General features: G+C 55.4%; 1 protein-coding gene across 5 annotated transcripts in view; it reads left to right on the top strand.

Annotated features, from left to right (window-relative positions):
• Positions 1-355: 355 nt before the first annotated feature.
• Positions 356-13024, top strand: part of AXIN1 (axin 1) — a 61266-nt gene continuing 48597 nt past the window's right edge. For 2 of the 5 annotated variants that reach the window (XM_045874561.3, XM_064592219.1), the window contains exons 1-2: positions 5722-5867; positions 9852-10812. In XM_045874561.3, coding sequence (XP_045730517.1) covers positions 9935-10812 — 878 coding nt within the window. In that variant the 5' untranslated portion in view covers positions 5722-5867; positions 9852-9934. Of the gene's footprint in view, positions 3147-5720; positions 5868-9851; positions 10813-13024 lie in introns of those variants that run through there. The other 3 variants (XM_064592218.1, XM_064592217.1, XM_054507398.2) reach the window with 3 other exon arrangements.

Genomic DNA, 13024 nt, shown 5'->3' with positions numbered 1-13024 from the left:
CACCCTGACCGCCATCCCGTTGCCCGCAGAGGCCGAGAGCTCCCAGATGGCCTGGCGAGCATGTCCTGAGGTTCAAAGCCTCTGTCGGCACAATTGTTGGGTTATTAGGTAAACTCTGGGAAGCAAATCTTTTAATCCACTGTGGCTAATCCAGTGCACTTTTGTTTGCTACGACAGATTCTGCAGCAACAAAGGGCCGGAGGGACCCCGGCATACATAATCACATACTTCTCATGTGGCTGCAGCGGCTGCAAGGCTCCTAGGCAGCCAAGAGAGACATCTCTGGACAGCACAGTGGGGGGCAGGTGGCGGACAGGCCGATCTGGAGGGTGTGGGTGTGGGCACGGGTAAAGGCAGCCGGCCGTCTTGGGAGGGCACCTCCCTGCCTCCCCATTACCAGGCCTCCTGGCTACCAGCTCAGGGGGCTGCCCCTGGCCCCTGGGGTTGCACAGGCTTGGTGGAGCTAAATGAGGTATGTCAGGTGGAAGGAGAAATGAGAGCCAATAGCCGAGCGAGGGGCACTGAGCTCCTGGCGCTGGGAGAGAGAGGCCTTTGGGGACGGGGCGGTCAGGTCAGGGAAGGACAGTCCAGGTGAGGGAATAGCAGAGACAAAGGTGGCAGTCGGCCTTATGTCACGGTTAGTATAGCGGCAGGGCAGGTATGCCCAAGACCAGAAGGGGAAGTGACCTGAGGCCACCTGGGAAGCTAGGACCTCAGCGGCTGCTTTTACCAGGTGGGCTGAGGCCCCTCAGGAGCCTGGCCCCTCCACTCAGACATTTCCCTTCCTGAGAAAATGGCGTTGGGGGCAGGGAGGACAGCAGGCCCTTCCTTCTTTGGCTTGGGCCACTGCCAGTCAGGCTCGTTGACAGAGGGTGGCCCACAGACCTCTGGGGCCAGCAGAGTTGGGTCAGGACCCTTTGCTGAGGAGAGGTGCCCGCCTTGCCACAGGCAGACATGTCCCCAGGGAGGCAGGAGCAGGGTCAGCCCTAGCTGCACCCCTACATCCCTGAGGCTCCCAAATTGGGGAGGTGCTGGGCTGGTGATGGGCGGGCTGCTCTCTCCTCCTCTCTCCTCCTCTCTCCCAGGCCCCTGTGGCTGGCAGGGACCACCCAGACCTCGCTCAAGTACTGTCCTCCAATCGTGAGCCTACTCCACCATCTCTGAGACCCCCAGACACATCCCCAGGGTCAGAATTCTCCAGGGGGCAGCATGGGAGGATGTCCTGCTGTAGCCCTCAGCCTGGAGTGACAGGAACCCCGTAGGACGCTGGGGGTGAGCCCCAAGTTGGGCTGGGTGTGGATGGCACCTGGGGCCATAGGCCTGCAGCCATGCCACTGCTTTCCTGTTGGCTTTGAGACCTGACCCTGGACACATGGGGGCCGGCAGGGATGTGGGGGCTGCGTCAGGTCTGCTGGGGGACATGGGACAAGCACAGCATCAGCCAGCTCGGCCTGGAGCCCTGGACTGCCGAGCCAGTGGGGACAAGCACAGTGACCACAGCGGCTGTTTCTGAGGGCACCGCCCCACGCCTGCCTCACTACCTCTGCCATGGGGCCTCCTAGCCGAGGAAAGGGGAGAGCACAGTAATGTGAGGCCAGCCCTGAATGCAGCTGACGACGGCTCCTAGGAGCAGGGCCTATCAGGGGAAGGTGACCTGCAGCAGCAGGGGGAGAAGGTGACAGTTACGCCGGGTCTCATCAGCACTGAGCTGAGGCTGGAGCCAGCTCGTCTGAGGGAAAGCCCTGATCTCATCCACTGATCTTAGAGAGGTGGTGCCTGCTGCAGAGCTTCATGGTTCCCACACATTCACGACAGTCACATGCGTGCAGAACTGCTTCCTGAGTGCATAAAGGAGGCAACGGAGCACTCCCCCCCCCAACTTCTGCACTCCAACAATAACTAGTATTAATACTCTGGAATAGTCTTTTAGTATTCTTGACTTTATACGCACATTTTCTAAATTCACAAAAACGGGCACCCTGTATGTGTGGTCTTGTAGCTTTCTCCTTGGTGTTCTATCTCATGGCCTTGGTGTGATGTCTCTGCATCCTTTTGGGGGCTTGGGATGGGGACACAAACAATACCCAGCCCTCCCCATTGAGCTCAGAACTGATGGAGAAAGGACACTCAGGGATGATGAATGGAGCCCGGGGGCTGTGCTTATGGCCAAGAAGGCGGCTAGCCAGTGTGACTGGGGCTGTGCCTCCAAAGTGAAGCCCACACCATACTCGTCAGAACTGGATGAGCCTCCCTCCCCCTCGGGGCCTTGCCTGCCCACCCACCGCCCCCTCCCACACCTGTGGACAGGGCAGAGGGGCAGGGAATGGAGAGCCCAGAAGGGACTCAGCCTGAGACTCCTGTCTCCCTCCAGAAGCCCAAATCAGAACGGTCCCTCCTGTCCTCCCCTCCCAGGAAGACAATGGGGATGTGCCGCCCAGTAACCCATCTCTGCAGCTTTTCCTCTGCTGCTGGTTTTCATCATCACACATCGGGCCATGCTGGACGCGCCTCAACATCCTCCTTGGTGCATCTTGGATGATTTCTTTGAATCACTTTTTATAAGTGGTCTTCCTCAGCCAAGTGGACGAACACGTGTAAGGCTTCAAAGCTCCCTTTATTTCAAAATACTCATTTTATGTCTGAGTTGAAGAAAATAATTTCATTTCTGCTCTTAAGTTTTTCATGTAGTTCCTGGAAAGCCTGAACAAATGTCCTCTATGGTTCATCAAATCAAAGCCTCTAGTGGCAAACTCCAGAGCCCCCTTGACTGGGAAGGTGAAAAAAGGGTGCCCCATCGAGGAACTCACCCGTTCCGAAGTGAGGCTCCCGTGGTTCTTTGTCTGGTTTCACATCTGGGGGTCTGACACAGTCCCCTCCAGCTCACCCCTATTCCCACCCGGCTCAGACAATCACCCCTCCATGCCCACAGTTGTAATCCACTGTAGCTGGGCCATTGCATTTCCTCCAGGCCTTCTGACTCCCTTCCTGTCCCTGCAGGGCTGGGGCCCCAAGGAGCCAGGGGCCCCAGGGTCCTGTTCTGGTCCCAGGGCCTGGGGACACCAGCCGCCATGGGTCAGGAGGAGGATGGATATGGACACAACCCTGGGAGCCTGGCCTGGCCACAGCAGCAGCTCTGCAGAACCAAGGCAAGCATTGGGGACCCGTGTCTGGGGAGGGGGAGGCAACTTGAGGCCAGTGTCTGGGAGTTCTTGCTGTCTGTCCAGCCCACCCAGGACTCTTACACCCCACAGAGACCCTGCTATGCCTTGAAGGCCACTCACTGTGTCTCATCTCCTCTAAGACTCCTAGGCTGAACAGAGTTGGGGAGGACCTGCACTGTGGGGCCTGGGGCCATCCCAGCTAGATGCTGGTGAGACCCCTACTGCTAAGACCCTAGTGGGGCCAGTGTGGGTTCAGTAGTATAGCTCCTCCCCTACAGCCCCAGCCCTTGCCCAGCCTTCCCTGAGGCATGGTGATGGCCCTGGGTGGCCTGGGCCCTTGGTAGGCTGGGGATGCTTCCCTAGTGGCCCCCATCCCTCATTGCCCCCCTTTCCTACGAAACCCTGGATGCTAGGCTGAGCCCTCAGAGAGGCAGGCTGGCATGCCTCCATACCTGCTCCTCCCAGGCAGGCACCACCCCTGGGTGGCTGGGTGGCAGCTTGGTGGGTGGCTCATGGAGCCCTGAGCCAGGACTTCTGCACTGGTATGGGGATTAAGAAAGAGGAGGATGGGTAGTGAGGGTGAGCAGTGTCCAGGAGAAGATGTGGTGGCCTATAGCCCTCCCCCGGGGGCTACTGGGAGCATTTCTTGAGGTGCCAGGCCCAGCATGGCTCTGTGCAGCGCAGGGTCCAGGTGGTCATGGCAGGGGGATGTGCCAGAAGCAGTTCCTTAGGGGCAGTGATAAATTTTTGGCCCACATCCTTCCCTCATGGAGGGGCCAGTGATGGGTGGACAACATGGAGTTGGCCAGCTATGCTGGCAGGTTGGGAAAGAGCTACTACGGTGACAGTGAGGGGAGAGTGTGGTGGGTACAGGAAGCCCTTTCTCTCAGGCTGGCCTGTGCGAGTGGGACCTGAAGGCAGTGGTAGGAAGGAGAGCCCTTGGCCGGACTCCGGATGATGCCTGGAAGAAACTGAGCAGGCGTGGCCAGATGGGTGGAGCCCCAGGCCACAGCTCTTTGGAGATGGGGGTTCTTGCCCCAGTGACAACCAGCGTTTACTGGAGGCCTATTGCCTACTGTGTGCCCTGGCCTTGAGTCCAGACCTACTGGCGACTCAGGGAGGGTGGAGCCCCAGCCCACCTCCTCATGGTCCTGGCCAGCTGGGGGGGGCCGCAGGCCCAGAGAAGGGGGAGAGAGGGACTGGACGTTACCAGGGGCTCAGCTCCAAGGCAGCCTGGCTCTGCCCTGCAACCGCACAACTCTTGCACACCTGCTTCCTTCAATGCCCTGGCGAGGTCTCCAGTCCCTCCGGCCATCCTGCCAGCCCGCGTACATGCTGCTCCCTCTGAAGGCGTGTGAGGCCGGTTGGGTGCGGGCTGGGCCTATTGGCGCCAACTTTGAGAGCCCTGGGCCAGTGGACACCCGTGTGGGCGGCAGAAAAGGGCTGCAATGTGGCGTGCGCCTCGCAGTGCTTACATAAGGGGGCGGCCTGGCCGCTCGGCGCACCAGACCAGACATTCCTGGTGGCCACAGTCTCTCAGCGACCCTCGCAAGGGTGTCTCCGCACGCCACAGCCCAGGGGTAGAAGCTCAATTGCCCGCAGCCTACGCACAAGGCACTGGCCCCACACCTGCAATTTGACCACGCCCACTCATTTGGCTCCGCCCCACACTGGGCCCGCATTGACGTTCTTGGCTCCGCCTCCGAGCTCAGGGCCCACCCTAACGCCCACGCCCAGGCTCCACGCTCTTCGCTCTTCCCAGCGCTCCCGCTTCCCGTCTCGCGGCCCGCCCAGGTCCTCTCTCGGCCCCGCCCCACTCTCTCGGGCCGCCCACGTCCCGGCCCCGCCCCCATCTTGGTCCCGCCCCCTCCCGGCCTGCCGCACGGTCCCGGTACGGCTCCCACGCTCCGAGCCCCGCCCTTCGCTCCAAGTTACGTCCCTCATCCCTGTCCCGCCCCACGTCCCGGCCCCGCCCTACGCTCTAGGCTTCGCCTGCGTTCCTGGTCCCGTCCCACCCCCACGCTCCGAGCCCCGCCTCATGCTCCGGGATCCTCTCGCAATTCCGCTCCGCCGGGCGCTTCGGCCCCGCCCCAAGTCCCTGCCCCGCCCCGCGCTCTCGCCCCGCCGCACGCTTAAGGTTGTGCTTCCCGTTCCAGCCCCGCCCCGCGGTTTCAGAAACGACTGCGTCTTGGCCCCGCCCCGCGCTCCGGGCGCGCCGCACGTCCGGCCCCGCCCCGCGATCTCGGCCCGCCTCACGCTCCGGGCCCGCCCCACGTTCTCGGCCTCGCCCCCACGCTCCGGGCCCCGCCCTGCGCTCCGGCCCCGCCCCCGCACTTCCGGGCGGCGCCGGCGGGGGCGCTCCGGCCTGGGCTTCGGTGCTCTGGGCTCGGGCTCCCCGCTCGGGGAAGCTTTTGCGGCCGCCGCCGCCGCCGCAGCCGCAGGACCGGCCGGAGTCGGGCCGGAGCCGCGTCCCCCGGTGCAGGCGGGTGAGAGCGGGCGGCCGGCCTCGGCGGCGCCCCCGCGGCCTGCCCCGCGCCCGCCTCCGGGTCGCCGCGCCGCCGCTGCGATGGGGGCCGCCCGGGGCCGCGCCCCCGCCCCGTCCCGCCGGCCGCGCCGCCGCTGAGCGCATGGGCCGCGCCGCGACGCTCCGGGAGCCGGGCCGGGGCGCCGCCGCCGCCGCCGCCGCCGCCACCGCCGCCGCCGCCGGTGAGTAGTGCGGGCCGGGCGCGCGTTCCTGCGGGGCGCGGGCCTGTGCGGCCGCCCATTGTAGGCCGCGTAGGCCGGGCCGGGCGGGACGGGCGCGGGACCCGGAAGAGGGGCTCGGCGGGTGCGGGCTCCGGGGGCGTGCGGGGCGGCGTGCAGCCGTGGGCAGGCTGTGCACCCCGGGTGCTGCAAGGGCAGGCGTGCCGAAGTGGGGGGTGCTGGCTCGGGATGGAGACGGCCGGGGCCGTTGATGCTGGGCTGTGTGAACCTGGCAAAGTGCGGGGTTTGCTTCAGAAAAGGCAGCCCTTGCTCTGGGTGAGCGGAGGGGTGTAAGGAAGAACCAGGATTCTGAGAAGGGGTGTGGGGGGCCCCTCCTGGAGGGGCAGGGTGCGCAGCCGATGTGTTTGATTGGGTGGTGCCAGCCTGTGGGCCTGGGGCGTGTTTCGCGTGTGCGTGGGGTGCAGGGATCCTGGAGAGAGGCTGGACGGTGGCGCATCCCTTCCCTGTCCCTCCAGCAAAAAGTAGGGATGAGGGGATCCGAAACCTAAGGAGGGCCCTCCCGCTGAGGCAGAGCTGCCTGTGAGGCCGGATCCAGGTGTGGTTTGGCTTGTCTCAGTGGCCGTACTCTTTCAGATTGATACCTTGTTCCCCAAAACTCTCTCTTGGGGGTGGGTCTTCGACCTCCACCCCACATTTTGGAATTCAGTCCCCCATGAAGCCGGACCTGCACGGCTCAGCTCAGCACTGAGGACAGTAGAGAAAACAAACTTCAATTCTCTGGGGATTTTTCTCAGCCCATCCCTAAGATAACTTACGAAGAGTTCTTACTGTTCATCTCAGCCCCTCCTTCTTGCTCGCCCGTATGTTCTCTGCTTCTTCAGGAAGAATCTCAGGCATATTTGGATCCACAGGCCTTGTTTTGGAGAATACACATGGTCTGAACCTGACCTCCCAGGGTAGCCGTATTTGAGTTTCAGTTTTGAGAACTTATATTGGGGGACAAGAATGGACAGGCATACAAAAAAATGTTTCTGTGGGATTTTCAGGAGGTGTGGGGGTTTCTTGGGTTTCTAGAGTCAGAAAAGTGAGTGGACTTTTTTGGGCTGCATTGGTCATTGAGAATTTAGATGGTGAAGGAGTGGATTACACTGTAAAACAGTGACCCTAACCCTTTCAGAGCTTAGTTAACGGACAGGAGAATGTCAGAGTCATGCTCTATTACTTCCGCACTGCGCAGAAATCAAGAGTTGAAAAGTTACATTTGAGTAAAATAAACAAACATATAGACATGTATAGCATTGAGCTGGCTGCCATGGCACCTGGGGGTGTATGCCTCAGCAGTGACTACAGGAGATTTTAAATGCCTTATCAGGGTTGTAGGTTACTTTTATGGAATCCTTTTATTGATGGTGGTTACAGGCTGTTGGCCAGATTCAGTGCTTGTGGGCATTTGACTCTACCCTGAGTTAACATTAACTGCTTTATGTGTGGTATGTACGTGTGTACGCTAAACGCTTGGTGTGCTTCTATGTGGAACCCAGAGATTGAGGGAGTTAGAGCGTGTTTCGATAACGTCAGTAATTTGGAGAGGTGTTCATATGCTTCCGGGGACACCAAAGGTCTTCTGTCAGTTGACAGCCAAAAATAGATGTGAGTTATAAGAACTATTTCTTCCGGGCAATGAAAAATAGTTTAAAATGATTAGGGGGACTTGTTCACACGTGAATTAAGATGTTAGTTTTTAGAGACAGCCCCAGTTTTGTAATAAATGGCTAGATCTTGAGTTTTGTTGTTGTTTTTATAGCACAGTAGTTCAGCATCTATGAAGGGCTAACGTTTGGCATCTATGACGGTTGGCATTTGCCTTCATGTCAATGAATGAAATTATTTATTGGTTGCAAGACCTTATGCTAGGTGCTGTGGGTCCTTCAGAAAATGTTTAATCAGGCTGCTACTAATAATTTACACAGGAGATCGCGTCTTCAGAGCAGGTGACAGTGACTTGTAATTAACCTCCCTTTGGAACACAGTGACTCAGTTCTTTCTGAGGGCTGGTGAAGTAAAGAGTATCTCTGAGAGTAGGGCTCAGGGGGCCAGGCGTGGGCCCTCCTTCCTAAGAAGGCGTCTTGGACAAGAGGACATTAGAGATCCATGAGCTGGTGTGGAGCTAAGACACCACAGGTGCTCATTCATGTTGACAGGGCTCAAAGAAAGCGACTTTGCAGTTGAAGTGGTCCCTGACGGCAGGGTGCCACAGTCCATGGGCCTTGACCTTAAGAAGCAGGCTGTTCCTGCTGAGATTACAGCCTACCCAGTAGTTTTCACAAAAAGTCATTAGCTGCAGAAATGTCATTTGGGGCACATTATTTTGACCAACCATTCTCTGTCTCTGTTTCGCTTCTAGCCATCAGCTGCTGCTGGCTGGGGCGGTATGTACAGTGTGAGAATGCAGGTGTGGGGCGGATTACATGTAGGCCCTGGCCCAGAGTGTGGAGTGGTGGCCAGGGAGAGCTACCCTTTGTGTTGGCACCAGGTTTTAGGGGTTTATTTTTCTTCCTCTGGCTTGTTCAGGCATTTGGACTTGACATGCTTCTCTCCAGCCTGTTTCTAGCCAGACCACTTTGATCACGGCCGGCCACCAGGTTGGGAGGTGTAGCTCAGCTCGTGGGCTCTGTGAGCTCCTGTAGGATATGGCAGGGAGGACCGAAGACTATGAAAGAGTCCGGATCCAGGAGAGCCTTCCTTTACACCTACGGCAGGCCTGTCGCAGCAGCAACGACAAAACCACAAAACCCGTAGTCCCCTGACCCCTAAGAGGGTGGGTAGTTTGGATTTGAGCTTATGGAAGTAGATCATGTGAGCTGTATGCTTCCTTAGCTAAAATGTATAATTGTATTTGGCCTTCATTTTCTTTTTCTATACCTTCTCCGTTCTTTAGAGTACTAAATTGCCGTTTGCTATCAGAAGGACACTTTTTTTTTTTAAGATTTTATTTATTTATTTGACAGAGACACAGCGAGAGAGGGAATACAAGCAGGGGGAGTGGGAGAGGGAGAAGCAGGCTTCCCTCTGAGCAGGGAGCCCGATGCGGGGCTCGATCCCAAGACCCTGGGATCATGATCTGAGCCGAAGGCAGACGCTTAACGACTGAGCCACCCAGGTGCCCTGGACACTTTCCTTATAAACGAGGTCAAAGGCAGCATTCTGGTGGAAGCATTTTTCAAGATTGTCCACACTGGTGGTATGAGATGACCACTGTGTGTGTGGGGGGGGACGGGGTGTCCTTTGATCACTTGGTTGAAGGTGCTGAAGGTGACCCGCAATTGTTCGTGTAGGTGTATGTTGAGAGTTAAAAGAACACCTCCTTGTGTGTTTGCACCTGTTAGGAGGCATACCAAGTGTGAAGTGATGGGGTAGGCAGAAGGCACAGTGGCTGTGGGCCTAGAGAATGTGGGAAGCAGACGTGACACCTGCCTGATGGTGTGTGATGTTCCATAGCTTTCTGTATCTGAATATCACAGCGACCCTGCAGTGCAGGTAGGCGATCATCCTCATTCATCTTACATGGGAGGAACCAGCTCTCATCCAAGTTTATACAGCCAGGAGGACTAGAAAGCATATTTCTTTCCTCCCATCCTCCTGCCTCCCTGGAGCTTGCAGGGAAGGACTGGTTGTGGCAAGATGGGAGGTCCCTAGGCTGCTAGTCTCCATGATGTTCTCACAGAATGACACCTGAGGGAGTGGCGCTCTCCCTGCTCTGGGTGCTTAGTTTTTAGATTCAGAGGCATTCCTGTAGTTAAAAGTTCCCAGAAATTGTTTTAATATAGCACAAACCTTGTGGCAAAAGATTGAAAATTTAAACTGAATTTCTGGCTTTGAGTTCGAGCGGGAGGGCATCATTACGAGTCTTGTCTTGAGAAAACCTCTGTGGTCATGTTTCCGTGGACCCACGTTTCCTAATCCTTGTCCTCTTAATGGTTTCAACAGGACAGATTGATTCACTTTGGAGCTATAAGTACTGATGTATTAGGGTGCAGCGCTCATTGTTCATTGACGCACAGAGTCCCAAAATGAATATCCAAGAGCAGGGTTTCCCTTTGGACCTTGGAACAAGTTTCACCGAAGATGCCCCCCGACCCCCAGTGCCTGGTGAGGAGGGTGAACTGGTGTCCACAGACCCCAGGCCCGTCAGCCACAGCTTCTGCTCCGGGAAAGGTGCCGGGGTTAAAGGTGAGACTTCAGCAGCCACTCCCAGGCGCTCGGATCTGGACCTGGGGTATGAGCCTGAGGGCAGCGCCTCACCCACCCCACCATACTTGAAGTGGGCCGAGTCGCTGCACTCCTTACTGGACGATCAAGATGGAATAAACCTGTTTCGGACTTTCCTGAAGCAGGAGGACTGTGCTGACCTGCTGGACTTCTGGTTTGCCTGCAGCGGCTTTAGGAAACTGGAGCCCTGTGACTCGAATGAGGAGAAGAGGCTGAAGCTGGCCAAAGCTATTTACCGCAAGTATATCCTTGATAACAACGGCATCGTGTCCAGGCAGACGAAGCCAGCTACCAAGAGCTTCATAAAGGACTGCATCATGAAGCAGCTGATTGATCCTGCCATGTTTGACCAGGCCCAGACGGAAATCCAGTCCACCATGGAAGAGAACACCTACCCCTCTTTCCTCAAGTCTGATATTTATTTGGAATATACGAGGACAGGCTCAGAGAGCCCGAAGCTCTGTAGTGACCAGAGCTCTGGGTCAGGGACAGGGAAGGGCATACCTGGATACCTGCCCACTCTGAATGAAGATGAGGAATGGAAGTGTGACCAAGACCAAGATGAAGACAGTGGCAGAGACCCTGCTCCCCCTGGCAGGCTCACACAGAAGCTGCTTCTGGAGACGGCCGCCCCGCGGGCCTCCTCAAGTAGACGGTACAGCGAAGGCAGAGAATTCAGGTGAGTCAGATGCAGGGCGTCCGTGTCTGTGCTCACATCCGAGACCTGGAGGACTGGCAAGGGAAAGGTGTCGGGAAGGAGCGGTCTTGTCTCTCAGCCCCCAAGTGGGTATGCTCCTGCTGCTGGGGGTGAGTTGTGGTGTTCGTTCTTCTTCATGATACCTTCACGTTTGTCATTAAATGTTTTTAATATTTGTGAGTTGAGGACACTTTTGTTAAGAGCAGTCTAAATAATATATGGCTTTGTATCCCATTAAGAGTCTTGGAAGTCTAAAAGTCTTGACATTCGAACTTACCCTTTAGCAGTAACATTTGTACTCTCTTGCATAGGAGGTGGGCTTACTCCATTGATGCAATCCTTGTGGCCTAATAGAGGAGTGGACATGTAAAAGCATCAATCCGTAGAGAATTCTGGATCGTTGCATTTTTGTGACAGTTTTCCAAGATTCTTCCTGGAGGTTGGGAAGTGTTGGCGGGAGGCTGCCATGCAGCAAATTGTCAGAGCACTTTGGGAACCTCCTGTGAATGTAGTTCTAGGGGTGGACCATTCTCCCTTCTGCTGACAACATGAGTGCTGTTGTGTGGTCCATTCCCAGTGGCATTAGCATTTGTGGGTATAACTTGTGCATATAGCCACATTGCAACTTGGAAGGTGCCAGTGGTGCGATCAAGAGGTTGTTCCAGCTTGGGAAACCCGTATCTTCATTCTCTTTTCTTGGTAGTCCCTTCTGTGCTTACTGGAGATTTATTTGGTATGGGTTGGAGCCTCTTGCCGGTGCGAGCGATGTTGGCAGGGCACTTCTGTTTCCCACTCATTTCCCTGTAGCTGGTCCCAGGGACATCTGCCTGTGAAACTTTCAAAGTGGGGAATCCGCCTGACCCTTGCTGATTTAATCAGTCAGAATCCTCTCCTCTCCTGTGGTATTATTAAAACCTGGATCATTTCTTCAAGCTTATGGTGGTAGAGAAACTGGCTACTTGCTAATAAACACAGGACTAAACATTTCTAAGGGTTTTTGTTTTTTTTTTAAGATTTTATTTATTTATATGAAAGAATTAGAGACAGTGAGAGAGGGAACACAAGCAGGTGGAGTGGGAGAGAGAGAAGCAGGCTTCCTGTGGAGCAGGGAGCCCGATGTGGGGCTCGATCCCAGGACCCTGGGATCATGACCTGAGCTGAAGGCAGACGCCAAATGACTGAGCCACCCAGGCACCCTAAACATTTCTAAGGTTTAAATATCATTTAAGTGATGTGATTCAAGATATAGCATTTGAAGTAATTTTTGTGTGCCTTTTGCTCATTGTCTTGAGCTGAACACTTGATATAGCAAGCTTTTTAGAGCAGAACTTGCCATAAAATTATTCTAAGTAAGGCTAGTAACTGATACAATTTTTGTTTTATTTATTTTTTATTTTTTTAATTTTTAAAAAGATTTTATTTATTTATTTGACAGAGAGAGAGGGAGTGTGCACAAGCAGGGGGAGAGGCAGGCAAAGGGAGAAGCAGGCTTCCCGCTGAGCAGGGAGCCCGATACGGGACTCGATCCCAGGACCCTGGGATCATGACCTGAGCCGAAGGCAGACGCTTAACCGACTGAGCCACCCAGGCGCCCGACACAGTTTTTAAAACCCAATCTAAAATGATTTAATTGGAACAGTTTTAAGATGGGATTAAATCGGAGGCCTGGGCTTCAGGGGGAAAATTTTGAGCTCAATTCTGACTCCTTTCTTCCTTTCTGTCTTTCTGTCTTTTTTTCTTTCTTGATTTTACTTCTAAATAATTTCTACAACCCAGGGTGGGGCTTGAGCATAGAACCCCAAGATCATGTCATATACACTACCAGCTGAGCCGGCCAGGTGCCCCAGGGCTCAGGAATTTTTTAAGTCAGAAATCAGAATTGGCTGGCTCAGTTGGTGGAGAGAGTGACTTTTGATCTTGGGGTCGTGAGTTCGAGCCCCAGTTTGGGTATAGAGATTACTTAAAAAAAAAAAAAAAATTCCTGAGCCCCATTCTGCACTTTTTTCAGTTCTCAAACAGCAACTTTGCTTTTTCTTTCTTTGGTTTGCTCTATTTGTAATACACAATGTTTGCTTTTAAATTAATAGAATATGTTGGCATCACTTGTTTAAGTGGGTTGAGCTCTAAGGACTGTGGTACATTTTAGTTTTGACTTGCTTGTCATGGAGCTGCTGGTGGCAGAGCAAGGCTGAAG

Source organism: Mirounga angustirostris, unplaced genomic scaffold (assembly GCF_029215605.1).
Source record: "Mirounga angustirostris isolate CCGP_5_RB_7025 unplaced genomic scaffold, mMirAng1.0.hap1 SCAF_5, whole genome shotgun sequence".
In the NCBI taxonomy this organism is placed as follows: domain Eukaryota; kingdom Metazoa; phylum Chordata; class Mammalia; order Carnivora; family Phocidae; genus Mirounga; species Mirounga angustirostris.
This window is presented reverse-complemented; position numbering and strand designations above follow the sequence as displayed.